Below are 17869 nucleotides of genomic sequence, written 5' to 3'. Positions count from 1 at the left end.
GTGGGGGTGTGGATAAGGGTTGGGGCAGTCAGGGGACAGGTAGGGGGTAGGGTCCTAGGGGGCCAGTTAGGATGTGGGGAAGGTCTCAGGAGGGGGCAGACAGGGGACAAGGAGCAGGGAGGCTTAGGTAGGGGGTGGAGTCCTGGGGGGCAGTTAGGGGCAGGGGTCCCAGGAGGGGGCAGTCAGGGGACAAGGAACGGGGGGGAAGGTTGGGGGTTCTGAGGGGGGCGGGAAGTGGGAGGGGCAGGGGCGGGGCTAGGGCAGGACAGGTGCGGGGCTCCTCCCGTCCTCTTTTTTGCTTGCTGAAATATGGTAACCCTACTGCTCCCTCTATTGGGCAATAAGAGTAAGGCCCCTTATCTGTCCGTTAAAAGAGCCGATAGTCAGGGTGAGGCTGGTGTTAGTGCCAGGGTGGGGTTGGACAGGGCCCAGCTTTCACATGTGGCCCCTGATTTTGGGAGCCCACCTTGAGCCAGCTGGGCCCCAACTTTCAGACATACAAGTGCCCGCAGTCCGTTAGCTGCAGCTGCTCATCACAAATCAGGCCCCATTGTCTCAAGGACAGTTTGAGGTGGGGCCTGGTGCTTTGGTGAAACTGAAGGCTGGGCTGGGCTGGGCTGGGCTGGGCTGGGCGGCTGGGGGTGGGCGGCCCCCAGGCCCTGAGCACAGCAAGAGACAGCAAGTTTCTTGTCCTACTTGCAGATCTACAACCTGGGCACAGGCAGTGGTTACTCTGTCCTGCAAATGATCAAAGCCATGGAGAAAGCATCGGGAAGAGAGGTACGGTCTAACCCAAGCCCCCTGGCCCTGCATGAGCCGCGCTTTCCAGGGCATCTTTCTTCCTCTGGCTGCTGCTTTACCCGCATAAGGGCAGCTGTCCCTGCTTCCAGCCTGGGGGAGCTGCTGCCTTGAGGTCTGCGGGGGCAGGTTGTTAGCTACATGGGACTGTGCCTTGTGCTGAAGCCGGGGACACCCCCCGTCCCACCCATCATGCGGTGAAGTTCTGGGACTGTTGCCCCCCTGACACGTTGCTTTCCTTTCCTTTCAGATAAAGTACAAGATCACTGCACGGCGGGAGGGGGACATCGCCGCCTGCTATGCTGACCCCGCCCTGGCCGAGCAGGAGCTGGGCTGGAAAGCTGCCTTCGGGCTGGACAAGATGTGTAAGTGCAACCCCTCCGGGCGTGCTCTGACCTACCCCCCCCCTCTATCTGGGCCTCCTCTGGCCCCTCCCCGTGACTCTCGGGGGAGGGGAGCATGCAGGGCATCATTCAGTTTTATGCCCATTTGTCCCCACCCTCCTTTAGCTCTCGCCAGAGCTTCTTCCTTGTCCTGGTCACTTAGCTGCTGCGCTGGGGGGAGGCTGGCACCGGGGGGAGGCTGGCACCGGGGACTGGTGCGAAGAGTCACTGACACACCTGCAGGAACTAGAGGGTTTGGTTCAAGACTCTTGCATTGGGCCTGGAGTTACAGCCACCAACGCTCCCCCCAGCTGGCTTAGTCTGGCCTCAGCAGCTGCCACAGCCTGAGTCTCTCTCTGTGTCTTGCAGGTGAAGATTTGTGGCGGTGGCAGGTGCAGAATCCTACAGGCTTCAGCAACAACTAGAGCGTCGGCCCCGGGGAGCAGCCAGGATGGTGCCGGCCTGCCAGAGTCTTGGTCCCCGGGGAGCTGCAGTTGCTTTCTCTCCGGGGGGCCAGCCTGAGTCGTACTGGGCCCGTGACATTTTCCCACCTTTTAACCAGAAGCTGACTTTACTCTTGGCACGGGGCAGTCAAGAAGCAGCCTAGGGCCTGGCCTGGCCTCTGGGGGAGGGAAGCCCCTGGCTCTACAGCAGCAGAGGGCTGAGCAGAACTTGCACAGCTTAAAACATCGCAGCATGATTCAGTGGAGTCCCTCTGAGAAGGAACAGAGTCGCCCCCCCCCCCCCCAGCCATGTGGGGCTCTGGCACGGAGGGGCTTGCTCCTTCCCTCATTGCAGAGATGGGCACTGAGCACGGGCCCTTCCCTCTCACCTACCTCACAAGGACAGGACACCACACACACTCTGCAGCTTCCCAAGGGCCAGGCCATCTCATCAGCATTTTCGTATACATGAGCCCATCCTGCCCCCGGGTCTTATTCCCCTGTGCATGGGAACATCTTCCCCACTCCTGGGGGCTTGTGCACTGCCCTTTCCCTTCCCCCTGGAGCAGTTTGCTCCCTGCCTCAGTTCCCTCACCCTTGCCTGGAAGGGACCAAATGAGAGTTTTATTGTGTCTGACAGACACAGGAGCCAGGGCTTGGTGCTGACGAGTCCGTTGTGTCAAACAGCGCTGAGCTAGCTCTGTGGCATTCAGTGGCCGGGCGCAGCTTAGTCACTAACTCTTGTGGGACAGAGCGTGTACGTGACAGGAAAATCACCAGCCCTTCATGGCTACGGCAGCTATTTACTTAAAGTCAGACTCACCGAAGCCTGCCTGGAGCAACGGGTTGTTTTCCTAGCTCCTCATTACAGCAAACGCTGGGAGTGAGCGGGAACACGGGCCAGTCTGTTGCGCTCCCACTTCCTACAGCTCACAACTGATGCTACTGAATGATGCATTGAGAGTTTGACTTGCCTCAGGGGCCAGTGTGATTCAAACTGTTCCCGCCTTAGAGACGAGGTGGCACAGAGCTGCGGTGCCCCAGGATCTTGTTGCATTAAAGAGACCGGCTCAACGGCTTGGGCGAGGTTTACGTTTTCTTTAATCTCATATCCAAGGGTGTGGAACACAAACCCTCCCCAAGGAAGACAGAGAACTAAAAGCCATTTTCAGGAATGGACAGAAGCTTCTTTCTCTCTCCCCCTGAGGCCTCAGCAGCCCCCTGGCCCAGAGGAAGTTGCTGCTGACACAGGGAGAGAGCAGCTCCGTGGAATGCTCTGAGAACAGGCCAGTACTTTCAACCAAACTGTACATAAGAATGAACATGAGGCCCAACCCCCAGCCAGCCAAGATGCAGAATGTTCCAATTCACAGTCACACAATCAGGTAGAGCTGCATTTCCCCCTGCCGCTGCCTCAGCCCAGGGAGGGGGCAGCATTAAACAGACACGAGGAGGAGAAACAGAAGGGCTGTGTCCAAAATGAGAAGAGTTAGTCCCGCCTCCCCCCACCCGCAGCTCCCCCAGGCAAGCAGCGACATAAGTAAATCTTTTAAAAAATGGGTCCAACATGATTGAGTCTCTCGAGAGGGTTATTGCTTTGTGCAGCGCTGGCGGGCTGGGCAAGCCTAGAACACACAGCTGCATCCGTGGACCAGGGTCGAGCCCTCTTTTCTCCTGCCTCTGTGAAGCTGCAACCCAGCTCTTTCCTGGAGGGGGGTGGGGGGGTCCCCATTTAGGCTGGGCCTGAGTCAGTTCCACTGCAATGCCCTGCTCTTGCTGGGGCTGCAGAGAGACCCCTGCTGCTGCTGTGAACAGCCAGCCGTGCCTCCACCCTGCGAGCTCACAGCAGGCCCCAGTGCATCCCCAGGGCAGTTCTAGCCCTGACCATGCAGGGGGCAGACCGCAGCCCATGGGGCCGTGGGGGGCGAGGTGGAGGCGGGGGGGTGGGGGGGTTCAGCTGATGGAGACAGCGACTGCAGGAGGAATAAGGAATTCAGCCCTTAGCCTAAAAGGTTTCTTTAAAAGACATTTACAGCTTGATTTCCAGACACCCCACTTATGCTCCAGCTGATAATGCAGCGGGCAGAGCCCACGGGGGGAGAAGGCCTGTGCTGCTCAACAGCAAACACCCTCTGCCTGTTCAGGGAGAGGCCAGTCCTCAGCTGGAAGGGGTGCAGGAGAGGAGGATGGATCCTCTGAGGGACAGAGAACGGGTCCTCTGCTCTGCCTGCCAAGATACATCAGCCAGCACCGGATGCCACATCCCCTTATCCCTGTGCCAGCACTAGGGGCTCAGCTGAACAGGGAGGAAGGACCCAGCCTTCCATGGAGAGAGCCAAGCCCCTGTGGCAAAGGCAGGCTCAGGTGACTTCATGCAGGCGATTCTACCCCCAGCTCTTAGGGATGCTCTCGTCTTCCCCGCTGGGACGATCCCTGCCTCGGGCCAGCAGGCTGCTGCCTACGGGCCAGGACGCAGAGCCCTCAGGGCGATGTGGGCGTAGCAGCGACTGGCCCCAAGGGGTGCTCCGGGACTGGCAGCCCCCGGACAGTGGGAAAAGGCTCTGCAGCATTTGCCCTTAAAGAAGAGGCCGAGGAGACAGCTGAGCTGACGTGGGCAATAGCAGATGCTGGTGAGGAGGAGGCTGGGAACGAGTCTCCTTCCTGCATCTATCCCAGCCCAGGACAAGAGCATGAGCTGGTGCTTTTCCTTCTGTCCTTCACCTGACCTGACCCTGCTGTGAGAGGAAGGAGTAGCAGCAAGAGACGCTCCTGACTGGGCCGGCCCCAGGGCAGCTCTCAGGGGAAATACACTAGGAAGCTGGCTGTAAACTGCAGCGAATTGTCTTTGCCTCCTTGCCTAGCTTCTAGCAGCGCGGCGATGAGAGGAGACAGACGCGCGGGGATGCCCCAGCACACAGAACGGAGAGGATTGTAAAAAGCAAGAGAAGGAGAAGGAAATCCCTCGATTATCTCTAGAACGGCTGAGCCGCTGCACCCTGGCAGCGGAGACACAATCAGACGCAGTGTGGAGCCCGTGGGCATGGCTGCCTTCCTCTTGTGGGGTGTGCGTGTAACAGAGCGCATGGCAGGAGGGGGGGTGAGTGTGGAGAACGTAGGTGGCTACTTTCCAACCCACGTGTGCTGCCAGCTCCCCGAGCTGTGCTGCTGGGAGAGGGAGCAGAGTTTAAGGTACAGTCCCAGTGTAGCGCTCTCTGGACCAACGGCCCCTGAGCTGGGAGGCTGATTTCTTTTAAAAACCTCGGAATCGTCCCGCCATGGAGACCAAAGGACGGTGCAGCTGCCGAGAGGCCATGACCCCACTGAGCCGCTCCCCAGCCACGCTGGGCCACACAGCAGGGTCATCGGGCCTTTCTAGGTAGCTTTGCAAAGCTCTCGAGCTCAAGCCCAGGGGAGCATGGGCCAGCAGCCCCCCGCGATCCCAGATATCTCCTGCTTTCCAGGGGAGGGACTCCCTACTAATACTGTAACAGGAGAGAAAAGCCAGGAGACCATGGAAATCAGCCTGAGTTAGTGCTGAGCCTATCTCCACAGCCGGGTCTGATACAGGAAAATCAAGGGGAAAACAAGAGAGCAAGAGATAAGGCCACCCTGGACTTGGGACAGTCTCTACCTTAAACAGCTCCACTCTCAACTCAGGGAGCACCGGGGAGCAACACCCCACACACCTGAAGGACCGTGGTGCAGAAGAGACAGGAGAGGGAAGGACTGAAGGGAGGGAAAACAACTGGAGTTGAGGTTGGTTGCCATGGCTTCCGTTTGCAGCAGACAGGATCAGTGGGAAAGATCAGAGGTGGTGACCTTGCGTCCTTTCCCTGCGACAGTCTCGAGTGGCTCTGCTTAGATCCGGGGCAGCAGCTTCTCAATGAATTCCTTCACCGCCATCATCTCCTGGACACAGACCACAGGAGCCCGTCACCCACGGGGCCTGCCCCGGTGCCCGCAGAGGAGCGTCCCTCAGGGGCAGGGCCTAGGGCTGGGAGGACACTGCAGGGGGTGCCTTGGGTCCGGCTTTTCAACAGCCCAAGGGCAGACGCTGCCATTGCAGACAGCCCCCTGAGGTGGGTGCTCCTTGGGCAGTGAGCAGCGCAAGCCCCCAACCTGAATGAGGGAACAACCCCCAAGCTAGAAGGAGGGGCTGGTGCTCCCCAGGTTCATTCAAATCTAGGCTTCTACACCCTTCGCTGGGACCATCTCCCCCCTCCTGGGGCCAGGGAAGTTCGGGGCCCATAGCCACCTTCCCCCACTCCAGGCCTCATTGCAAAGGCCATTGCGCTCACCCCGGACTCGTGATCCGGAGCCTTGGCAGCTAAATTGCAGCCCCAGCCACCCTCCTCTTCAAGACAAAGATGCAGCCTTCACATAGTACAGATCCCAGCCTGCAATACACCACCATGAGCCAAGCAGCCCTCTGATTGGATCCCACCAGGGCACTGCATGCTGGGATCTGTAGTCCATGCAGTCCACATCTACAGGAAACATGAGGATGGGCACAACCTGCTCCATGTTGTGCGGCCTGCAGGCTCAGGCACGATACCCAGATGCCCCTGACCCCAGCCCTCTGCGCCTGCAGCTGACTGACCTGAGGGCAGGAGCTGTGCATCATTCCAGGGTAGGTTTTGAATTGAACCTTGGTGGGGGTGACGACGGATTTCAGCTTCTCGGCGGTGAGGGCTCCGAAGCGGACAGGGATCATGGGGTCCATCTCCCCGTGACACTGCAGGATGGCGATATCCTTGTTCACACCGTTGCTCGCTGCCTGCAGCACAAAGGAGAGGGCTTAGAGGTGCCTGGCCATGGCGGGATGCCTGGCTGGGGAGCAGATGAGTGATCGATGCAGTGTCCTGCCTACGGCCAACCTGTGCCATCACCCCCAGTGCCACCGACTCCACTGGGGTGCTTGCTGTCCGCAGCCCCAGCTGGAGTTTGCTGAGTAAGAAAGTTCTGTGATGGGCAGCAGCAAAGCCCCCTCCATCCCCATTCCTCCCCCCGATCTACTCACATCCCACATGGTGCCTTAGCAAATAACAGACCCAGAGACAGACAGACAGAGCGCCGGTACCTGAGGGAAGGCCTTGTGCAGCGGGAGCCAGCAGCTGAGAGCCACGATGCCAGCCAGCTGGTATTGGGAGGTGAGCGCCGTGTAGAGAGATAGGGCACCGCCCTGGAACATACCAAGCACAGGACCATGCACTAGAGCTGCTGCCTGGAGCTGCAAGCCCAGCGGAGTCCAACCCAGAGAGGGGAGCCCCCCCTCCCCCCTTCCCAGTGCAAGTGACACCACCTCCTCCCAGCCAGGGGCCCTGCCCCCCCGGTGTATAACTACATGCACAAACCGCCCCGGGAGGACAAGGTCCCCCTGCTTGGTGAATGAAGCTGAGAAAGCCACGGAGTCTAACCCAGCCATCCCCCTGCACCAACACGGCCAGGGAGCTGGATCCAGGCAACGCTGCTGCTCCTATTGGACAGCTGGGCTGGACCAAGTCCCCGGCCCCAGCCTGTACCATCAGTGCTCACCTGCGAGAAGCCCCCGAGGATGATGCGGTTGGGTGGGATGCCATTCTTGATCTCGTGCTCGATAACTGCTTTAACTGGAAGAAGCCAGAGAGAGGTGGGTCAGCTCAGGATGGCCAGGGGGTCCTACAGTGTCACACGGGAGCTGGGATCTGCGCAGGGCAGAATCAGGGCAAGGCCCCGGGTGAGTTCTCCACACATGGTAGAGGACACAGGCACAGAAAGTCTGAGATGAGGACAAGGGAAAGGACGGGAGGAGCAGAGGCAAAGGCAGAAGCGAGAATAGATCCTGCTCGTCTCCAGGAGAACAAGAGGCTGTGGTGAGCCGGGTGGAAAAGGGTTGAAGACAGGGCTAGACAGAGGCTGGGGAAAGGCCCTCACAGCCCCACTCCTCTTACGGTTTTCAGCTGCTTTCTTGATTCCAGCTTCGTCCTCAGGCGCGTCCGGACTCAGCCCCATCAGATCGAACCTGGAAGGGAACCCAAGTGAGATCAGCCCCCTCCTCATTCTCCCAGTGTCCATGGCACAGGGGAGTCTCCGGGCCAGATACATCCACCCCCTCTCTCCTGGGGGGGGGCTCCACCTATCTCCCTACCTACCTTTCCTTCTCCTCCAGGAGGGGCTGGAGAGAGACCCCTGATTCCACCCGCCACTACCTCAGGCTCCCTCTGTAACACGAGCCACCCACATGCCCTCCCCCTCAACCCCGCCAGCAGCCCCACGAACTGACCAGGAGGGCATGACCATCTTCATGTTGAGGGTTACAGGAATCCTGGGCCTGCAGAGAAAGAGAGATTAAAAGGCAAGTGAAACAGCCCGGGTGGGAGCCTGTCCCAGTGCAGGGGACCTACAGCAGGAAAAGTGATCCTGGACCTACCGCCCGAGGAATCCAGCCCAGAGAGGCTGCCCAGCGAGCCTCAGAGAGGCACTTTGGCCAACAAGCTCCCAGCCCTGCACCAGAGAGACTAATTTGTAACAAGGCACCAGCAAGTGAATGAAGCAGCATGACGCACCCCCTAGTGGTACATCCTGCCACCAGCTGGAGGCTCACCTGGGCGAAACAGGATTTAGCTAGAGTCCCTTAGAGCATTGCTAGCTCAGACAAACACTCGCTGCCTATGGCGAGGCGTGACCAGGCCTCGCTCTCCTCCACCAGGGACCAGAGAATCCGGCAGGGAACCGGGGCAGCATTTGCAAGGATCCCCCTCCACCTCCCGCCCAATCCAGGTGGGCCTGGGGAACCACCCTGCCAGGGCTGAACAGCAATCTGGTTCCCTCCCGCCCCCTCTACATGCAGCACCCCCATGTCCGGCTGGGATCCTCCCCTTTTAAACTATGCCCAATCCTCACTGCCTCCCCCTTCCCCAGTTGCTGAGTCCCCATGTGCCCTCAGGCTAACACTGGCATGGTTACACGTGCAGAGGTCACGCACATACAGCTTCCCTCCTGGAGCAGGCAGTGTTGTGTGCTGTTGCCTAGCAGCCCATCCAGGGACCCGACATTTGGGGACTGGCTCTACTCTTGCCTTTGTTTTTCTGCTGCTGAGTTGGGGAGCTGCTGACAGGGCAGCAACTGCTCGCTCCTGTCCCGTTAGGCTGGGACGCCCAGGAACGGAGGGTCTCTGCTCACTAGGACGCTGCTCCGGTGCTTCCCCGGGACGGGTGAGTGCACATTTGTGTTGCTAACAACCCAGAAGCTGCTGAGGCATCAGTGCTAGGGCCTCGCAGGGCACGTCAGGCGCTACTGCTTTATACTGACCTGGCCTGCTCAGAGAAGGGACCCGAGGCCGATGCTCCCTGTGCTTTTGGCCGCTCAATGCAGCCACAGGGAACAGCTAAGCAGCAGAACAGGGAGGAAATCAGACCCTGGGCAGCAGCATCTCACTCATTACACCGCTGTGCCTGGAAGCCAACTATCTGCCTCTCGACCAGAGACTGGGGGACATTCCCTGGACTCTGGAGGGGAAGGCAGTCAGCTGCCTGCAGAGCTGGGGAGACGTTTTCCTTGGCTGTTTTAAAATCCCTTGTTCCTCCTTCCCAAGTGCCCAGCTGAGGAGAACTCGCCTTGCGCTCTAGTGGGATGTGGCCGGTCAGGAGAGACAGGCCTTTCCAGAGTGGCACATCACAGGCACTGGCTAGCGTGTGCATACTTCACCCTCTGCTGGATTCACCGTCGGGCTTACTCCAGGGACAGAGATCATGTTGCCCTCAAGTGGCTGCAGCCTACAGAGGATGAGAGCCCTCATCCCAGCACAGCTGATACCAATTCTCCTTTAGCTCTGTATGCATGGGCTTAACTGGTGACCACTGCCTGTGGCCACGGATCCATCACACAAGGTTTGGGTGCCATGTGTTCAACCTAGCAGCCCATCCCGCAGTCAGCGCCCTCTGAAAGCTTCACCATCACTGTGATCTACTAGGGGAAAGACAAGTTCCCCCTGCTGGAACTCTAGGGGAAAGTCCATAGCAAGGAGGGGAAGTGGGAAGAGATGATGGGGCAAAGGAAAGGAACAACAACAGCTCTGCCCCCCGACCAGAACAGGAGCACATCCAGTGAGAGCACCACCCGTCCCAGCCAGCTCAGAGTGGGGGGGAGTGATCCCTGTCTGGGAGCAGCAGAGCGGGACAGGCTCCAATGCTAATTTCCATTCAGGACAGTGACTACCCGGTGAGATATCCTCCCCCACTAACTAGCAGATTGTTTCAGAATTTCCCCCGCTCAGGGGCAGAGGTGATACTTACGCATGAGGGCAGATATATTTCACATATGGGAGTCGGATGGAGGATAGCGCCTCAGCCCAGCTGTGCCTAACGGGAGAAAAGAGACAGTTGAAGCCTTGCATGCTACAAACTATGAGGCAAGGTACCACCCTGCATACTGGCACCCTCACTCCATCACCGCCATGTCATCCCTATAGAGCCAGAGCTGGGTACCCTCTTGTCGCCCTCAGGAGGGGCAGATGCTCTGGAGCAGGGATCCCAATCCATTCTGCTCAGCGTATTGGCAGTAGTTCATGAAGAGGCCGGCCACACCATCAATCTCCCTGCCTAAGCACCATGATGTATCAACCCCGGCAGCACAAAGCCAGGGGGAGCTTCTCAAATGCCCGTCGCTTGCACAGCTAGGCAGAGAGACCTACAGCAAACGTCACACAAAGCTTAACGGCTAGTCATGGAGGCGTTGGTATCGGAGAGGAAGGCGTTCTGCAGCGAGAGGGGCTCTCTGCATGCAGCAGCCTTCGGTTACCTTAAATCAGCCTCTCACGATGAACGATAAAGCACCTGCCTAGGCAGACAATTGATTCCCGTCCCCCACCCAGGGTCATGGAAAAACAAATTATACTTTGCTAGCCTTCAAACGAGTCCTCCCGCCAGGAGAGCAGAATGTTGTGAGGCTGCTGGAAATCACAAATATTCAAGCTGAAATCCAGACAGCTGTTGGCCAGAGATACCCCACTAGGATCATGGGATCATAACTTGCTGCACTCGCTAGGCTATTACCATCCCCTCTCCATCTGGGGAGGAGCAGTACCATGCCCCTGCCAGACAGGCCGTGAAGCAAGTTCCATGTAGTTAAATAACACAGATCCAACAGGCTTATCTGCCTGATCTCTGCTCTGTGCCGCTACCAAACAATCCTAGGGAAAGCAGGCAGCATGGATTCTAGGAGTATTGTACCACTTTACAGCCAGACAACAAGGGCCAGTGCTCCAGAAATACTCACCCTGTGTCTCCAAGCCCATGTAAAAAAATGACCTGTTAAATTAAGGAGAAAACAAAGGTATTAGCCAGCACAACAGCTGGTGAATTGGTGGTGAGGCAGGTCTGGGATTTAAAAAGCAGCCATGTGGGGCATTGTGTAGGGCTATTCAGTCACAAACAAAAGCAGATGCAAGCAGGAATTACCCAAGCTAATGACATGTCCCTGTGCCTTAGAGAATCATAGGACTGGAAGGGACCTTGAGAGGTCATCTAGTCCGGTCCCCTGCATTCATGGCAGGACTAAGTATTATCTAGACCATCTGAGAATGATGCACGGAGTTGGGACAGGCACACAGATTTAGTGTTATAGGATCTATTTATCACCACCTGACACATGGGCACTGGCTATGTCAAGCGGTCTTCTTGGTTAAACCGCCTAGACCAGGGCTGTTGAACCGGTCACTAATGTGTCTACCCGATCATTCTGGAGAGCGCAGGTTTGAGGGCTGGGCTGGTGCTCTCCAGCGATTTACACTCGCCCTAAGAAAGGGGCAGAAATCTCATCACTTGCGATTTTTAAAACTAGACTAGACAGCCCTCTAGCAATGTGTGCTCTCGGGAGGTGACCCTGCCTGGGCCCCGGAGATTCCAACTACTTCTGATTCTGCAGCAGGACTGAATCTAAACAGCTGCCTTGGGGGAAACAAAAGGGTTCTCTTTAAAGGCGCCCGTGCAGGGTTTGCCTCTGGAACTTCGCAGGGATGATTCTGAAAGCACAAAGGGGAGTTAAGCACCCACTCCCATTGAGTTTCCAGGAGTTGGGCACTTACCTGCACTCTGTGCCTCTGAAAACCTCCCCGACCCCACACTTTATTCACTGTTAGCTTTTAGATAGCGGTGAGCATCCGAAGAAGTGGGCTGTAGTCCACGAAAGCTTATGCTCTAATAAATGTGTTAGTCTCTAAGGTGCCACAAGTACTCCTGTTCTTTTTATAAATATCAGTAATCACTAATCCACTCTTAGAGGCTTGGAGAGAGCTCCTCCTCCTCCTCCAGTTTTATCCTTTTCCACTGAGCGAACATGGATCCAACCCCTCACCCCAGTTCCTAGTGACACCTGAAATTGGCAAGGCTTTCTCGCTGGGGACTGGGTGGCTCATAGAGGATTTCAGCTCCAGGGCTCTCAAACTGGCAGCTCCCACTTCCAAGAAGGGAAATAAGGCTGTTTCGTTTACTTCCTTGCTCGTGCTGCAACACCACCAATAGGGCCAGCACAACTCAGCGAAGCAGGGCTAGTTCCTTGTTCCCAGCAGGTACAAGAGAGCACACTGGTTTTGTACAGGCCCTACACAAACAGCAGTGTGAGTTTTTAATTTCAAGAGCTGAAGGCACATCACTATCCGAGCGCATCACTATCTCAAGATGGGCCTGAGCTAGAGGACAGCATCCCCTTTGCATTTAATAAGGACAGTGGTAAAGAAAAAGGCCAGTTAATTCCCTAATCAGCCGAGGCTACAGCAGATGGACACAGCAGAGACCAGCCTTACCGCTGCAGTCTCCCGTTCTGCCCCTGAAACAGTCACCGCATCAGCAAGGAGGGGGACAGACATGTTGTTACCACACATACACTGAAAGGAACTCCAACAGCTGGCACCTGCAGGGAAGAGAGACAAAATCAAGTTGCAAATCCCAGCTCCAGTCTGAGGGGCTGGCGGTCAGATGGGGCTGGTACCGACAGATTAACACCAGCTCAAAGCCAGCTCAGCACAGTGGTGGCCTGGAAGCTGCTGCCGTCTGATGGCTGTCCACTGAGTCCTGTGTGGAACAGGAGTTGAGGGGCTCAGTTCAGTTCGTAATGGGCCATGGAACCAACATTCTCCTCCTCCCCTAAGGCTGCTCCCTTCAGGATGGGGGTGAGGCACATTGTGGGACACAGGAGAAGTTTGTACCTGCCTGGACTAACAGGGATCTGGTCTCCGGGGCTCTCAACTGGGCAGCTTTCACAAGAAATAAACATGCACAAAAAAGGAAGTGAACTTTGCAATCGCCATCCTAATGAACCCTGCACATACGTGCCGTCCAAGACATGAACGTCACGCATGCTGGTCACATATTGACTAACACACTGCAGCGTCAGCAGTCACGAGATCGCTTACAGGTCCCCAGACTAAACCAACCCAGGGTTTAGACTGACCTGAGTGGACAGCCCAAAATGCATTGCCCCAGGGATGCTCAGAGAGGGTGACGTGGAGCAGAACTCCAGGCTTAGCTCAGGAAAGGCAAGAGAGCTCATACTGAACTAGTTTCAAAGCTCCTGTCTCTTCATACAGAGGGGAACGTGCACGTGATGAATTGCAAAGCCAGGACACAGAAAACAGCACTTCTGAATTAAGCTGTTTTAGGGGGCGGGGGAGTGTTGGAAGTGAGGATAGGAAGCAGGTCCTGAGCTTCATCATCTCTATTCTCCCTTGAGGACATCTCACCAATAGCTGCAACCTTAATAATCCCCGAACTCTGCGTCTGCCGATCACTGCCTGTCAGCTCATGGCAAGGGTTTGTGCCTCCGTTCCTGCCCAGACCAGGGCTCTGCGCAGCACCCTCCAAAGGGCCTTGGGAGGCTCTGCAGAGAGGATATCTCTGGGAGCACCATCCAATCATATTTCATTGCGACAGAACAGATTCAGCTCAAATCTGGCTGCTCGGGAGTCAGAAATCAGTGAATGTTTCCCACTTATGGGCGGCTGATTGGATGGTGAAAATTGACTCTTGCTTCTGTTCATTGCACCTTAAGGTCAAGGTTATTGAGCTCACTGGTAACAATGCAGGGATTGGAGGAGTCAAGGGCCAGTTCTGGCTGTCGTGAGAGCCATGCTGAGGAGGTACAACAGAAAAGGTCTCAAAGGCAAGCTCTGCCTGTAGCCCTCAGCTTTTCAAACAGACCAGTGACACACATTTTGCAATGCTAATAAACCAGACAGTCCTTTGTTACCGAGCGGAGTGACGCCCACAGACCCAGCTGGATAGAAAACAAGCAACATTCATCTGTTGGCATTACAGCTACATCACCTGCAAAATCTTCTTTGCATCTGTTAATACAATCACCATCACGCCCACCTCAAAGAGCAGGCAAACACTGCCGGCACGTTTAACCTCGCCAAGCAAGTTTGCCAGTTATTGACAATCCTGGACATCGATATCGTATCCAGCCACAGAACGGGTGTAGCGTGGGCACGGGGCACTTCCCCGCATTGTCCCACCAGCGTCTCTTAGCTATAGCCTGGAGGGAGCGCCATCTCCATGGCCCAGTAAAGTCCTTGCCCTCTCTGCTGAAACTGCCCAGATGGGTGCCAGTCACCGCCAACCGTGCCAGTGATTTTGATGATGTGGCAACCTGCCCAACAGAAACTAAACCCAGATCCATCAAACTAGTTTCACGGATCAACGAACAGTCATGTTTTCAGACTCTAATCAAATATTAGACGAACGAGCTCATCAGATCTGGCACCTAAATGCCACCTAACCAGCCGCTGAGACAGAACCCACATATTCCTGCATTTCCCATGTTCAGAGAAACAAGCGGGGAGGAACAGCACTTGCCAGAAAGGTAGAAGACGACAGCCCCAAAGAGGAGAGTCTCACTGTCCAGCATAGCCTACCCTGTCCTGAGACTAGCCACTAGTTGAGTACATTCAAGAATGTAAGACACTCAGGTACTATGAAAATGGGGGGCCTACAAGAACCTAAGATGGATGCATAGATTAGTTAAAATGTGCTCCCTATATTGGATAAGAACTGATTCCCCAATCCCCCTTTCCCCCCCCCCTCTGCTCACACAGGCTGTGAGGGGCTAACAGATGGTATGGCAGTTCAGAGAAGCACCCAGTATATTCAACCCTCTCTGAGCTGGGAACCTCCAGGGAGCACTCTCCTAAGATCTCCAATGTTCTATGGTTTCAGTGGGGTCAGAAATGCCATAAAAATAGCCCACTGCCCCAGCGTTTGAGCATTTATGCCTCACAGTTAGTGCAGAAGCAGCCACAAAAACAAGACGTTCAGGGACACTCTCTCAGGCCCCAAAACGTGTTTTATGCAAAACAATCAAAAGTAAATTAAAAAAACCCACAAATGTTCAAAGACACCTTTGCAAGATTTGGGAAATTTCAATTACTGTGGCTTTTTGCTTACATTTAAGCAGCCCTTGGAGTAGCCATCACTCAGTCATTGGCATATTATGCTCCTACATGAGACCTGAGAGAAAACCGGACTAGAAATGAAAGGAAAAACTGACCAGTCTATTTTCAAAGTCCAACTCTGGGGTAAGTAGTGGGGGGTGAGGTGGGGAGGGGAATAAATAGCATAAATGTTGAAAAGTAAATGAAATTTTGAATAGTTTTTCCTTTCTAAAAGTCTCATGTTTTATCAGTAACAAAGATAAGAAATGCATTCATTATTATTATTAATTAAAGAGCTGCACATTTCATTGCTCAAGTAGGCCAAACTCTATGTATTAGCCAACTTAAGTGTAAGTGAAGGCTGGCAAGCAGGGTGGGGGACGTGGGTTGCCAGAAGTGGAGGATGAGGGGCCCAGCTGGGGGAGGGAGGGAGGGAAACTGGCTAGAATTGGGGGTGAGGTGCCTCGGGGGGGGGGGGGCAGGAACTGGACAGAGTTGAGGGGTAAGGGGCCAGGCTCAGGAGGGCTGAATGGGTGCACAGCTCAGTTTACATTGCCAATGAAATGCAAGCAGCTGCCTGTGATGTGTGTGGGTAGCAGCAGAAGACACCAGAGAGTTTGCCCTGCCTACAGCACCAAATGGGCAGTCTGTAGGCTGGATTTTAGTGGAAATCAGGCTTTTCTGGCTTTCTGATCCTCACCAAAATTAGTAGGGTTTGGCCCATTGATACCTAAAACATTCCCTGAAAGTTTGGAATTGATCAGATGCAGTTTTCAGAAGTTATCATGTCAGATGCAGTCAGAGAAATGCCATCAAGTTGAGTGTAAGCCCTGGATTCACTCAACTACAGAGGTGTCAATGTCACAAAAGACAAAAATATAAGATAGCCTGCAGTTTTAAAACCTACTGAGCCAAATTCATCCTTCATGTGACTCCATCAAAGTCAACAGAATTACACCAGGGGAGAATTTGGCCCCATTACCTTTAACCTTACTTTCTCCTTAATAGAATTTGGCCAGGAGAGGTTCACTCTTAGCTCGTGGCAACAACCTGCATCAGTTCTTATTTTATCCAAAGCAATTCAATCTTCCCTAATTAATACAATCCTTTCTACTATACAATACAAATAATCATATCCCCTAGCTAAAACCCAGAAAACTGCTTCACATATGGATCATCTATAACACAGCCCCCACTCAATGGATCCCCAACACCCTTCTAAAGCCTTCTAGTGTGTTTCTCTCTCATCCCTTTTTCTGGTCTTTTACCCAATCAATACCAGAGTCTTCTCCTCTGCTACTCCTATGCTCTGGAACAATTGTGTATCTGCTCTCAAATGTCATCCAGACACACATCTCTCTCCTGCCTTGCCTCCTCATTGATTACTGCGTTATGATCAACACTCTTGTTTGAAGAAAGAACAGGAGTACTTGTGGCACCTTAGAAACTAACAAATTTATTTGAGCATAAGCTTTCGTGGACTACAGCCCACTTCTTCGGCTGTAGCCCATGAAAGCTTATGCTCAAATAAATTTGTTACTCTCTAAGGTGCCACAAATACTCCTGTTCTTTTTGTGGATACAGACTAACACGGCCGCTACTCTGAAACCTGACTCTTGTTTGACTGTCATTTATGGTGCTTGCTACCTTGTGCTGTGTTTTGAATGCGTACAGTTGGCAGAATAATACATTCTACACCAACTTCTCTGAGTTGTCTCCTGCAATATCCTTGAACTGACCCAGCTCCCAGATTCCCTACATTATTCCAAGTACTACATCGGGGTGGCCAACCTGTGGCTCCGGAGCCGCATGAGGCTCTTCAGAGGTTAATAAGCGGCTTCTTATATAGACACCGACTCCGGGGCTGGAGCTACAGGTGCCAACTTTCCAATGTGCCGGGGGGTGCTCACTGTTCAACCCCTGCCTCTGCCACAGGCCCTGGCCCCAGTTCACCCCTTCCCCCAAGGCCCTGTCCCTTCCCGTCCCCTTCCCTGAGCCTGCCATGCCCTCACTCTTCTCCTCGCTCCCCAGAGCCTCCTGCGTGAGGCACAGGGAGGGAGGAGAGGTGCTGATGGCCGGGTGGCGGCAGGCAGGGCGGGGCTGCTGATGTATTACTGGGGCTCTTTGGCAATGTACATTGGTAAATTCTGGCTCCTTCTCAGCCTCAGGTTGGCCCCCACCTGTGCTTACCATGTCTTCTCTCCCTGGATGTGATCCCCATGGCATATCCCTACACTTCCCCTACCCTGAGCCACCAAGTGCTTCCTTAGCCGGCAGGCAAACACCACTTTCCCTATATCATCATATACAGTCAATTGCAACATCCCTCTATCAATTTCCAATAGCACAGCACCCTCACACCCCACACACATTGCACAGCTCATTCACAGAGCATCTCTAGTAGCTTCAATAGCACGTCCCACTACATGTGGCTCATGAAATTCTTGGGGCCATTTCCACCTGACACCATAGCCCAAAATTCCCCTGGTGCCTCCCCCCCCCGCCCCCGCCATTACCATCTCCTGAGATGTGTCTCAGCCCCAGCCATCACCCTCCCACCTCAGGTGTGTCTCCGAACTAGATCAAGGTCCTATCTCTACCTCCCTCCCCCCATGGCCCATTCTCCCTCCACAAATACTTTGGCCATTACCCCCCACCACACTGACCCTTCCCCTGTGTCTCCCCCCTCCCCACAAAAGCTCATTTCCCCTCCCCCCTACTGACCCCTCCCCATGTCTCCCCCATCCCCCCCACTGACCCCTCCCCCAATAGCTCATTTCCCCTCCCCCCCACTGACCCCTCCCCATGTCTCCCCCATCCCCCCCACTGACCCCTCCCCC

The 17869-nt window shown here is 55.0% G+C and overlaps 2 protein-coding genes across 3 annotated transcripts in view; one reads left to right on the top strand and one right to left on the bottom strand.

The window, feature by feature from the left end:
* GALE (UDP-galactose-4-epimerase) overlaps positions 1-2707 on the top strand; it is a 12694-nt gene extending 9987 nt beyond the window's left edge. For both annotated transcript variants that reach the window (XM_034753885.1, XM_034753886.1), the window contains exons 9-11: positions 703-780; positions 1049-1163; positions 1551-2707. In XM_034753885.1, coding sequence (XP_034609776.1) covers positions 703-780; positions 1049-1163; positions 1551-1606 — 249 coding nt within the window. In that variant the 3' untranslated portion in view covers positions 1607-2707. The remainder of the gene's footprint in view (positions 1-702; positions 781-1048; positions 1164-1550) is intronic.
* Positions 2708-3558: 851 nt separating this feature from the next.
* Positions 3559-17869, bottom strand: part of LYPLA2 (lysophospholipase 2) — a 14914-nt gene continuing 603 nt past the window's right edge. Inside the window, exons 2-10 of the mRNA XM_034753884.1 lie at positions 12405-12511; positions 10880-10911; positions 9898-9963; positions 7887-7934; positions 7555-7625; positions 7160-7233; positions 6705-6806; positions 6225-6401; positions 3559-5533 (exon numbers count right to left, since the gene is read on the bottom strand). Of these exons, the coding sequence (XP_034609775.1) occupies positions 5483-5533; positions 6225-6401; positions 6705-6806; positions 7160-7233; positions 7555-7625; positions 7887-7934; positions 9898-9963; positions 10880-10911; positions 12405-12482 (699 nt within the window). The 5' untranslated portion in view covers positions 12483-12511 and the 3' untranslated portion in view covers positions 3559-5482. The remainder of the gene's footprint in view (positions 5534-6224; positions 6402-6704; positions 6807-7159; positions 7234-7554; positions 7626-7886; positions 7935-9897; positions 9964-10879; positions 10912-12404; positions 12512-17869) is intronic.

This window comes from Trachemys scripta, chromosome 20 (assembly GCF_013100865.1).
Source record: "Trachemys scripta elegans isolate TJP31775 chromosome 20, CAS_Tse_1.0, whole genome shotgun sequence".
NCBI classification, from domain to species: Eukaryota; Metazoa; Chordata; order Testudines; family Emydidae; genus Trachemys; species Trachemys scripta.
This window is presented reverse-complemented; position numbering and strand designations above follow the sequence as displayed.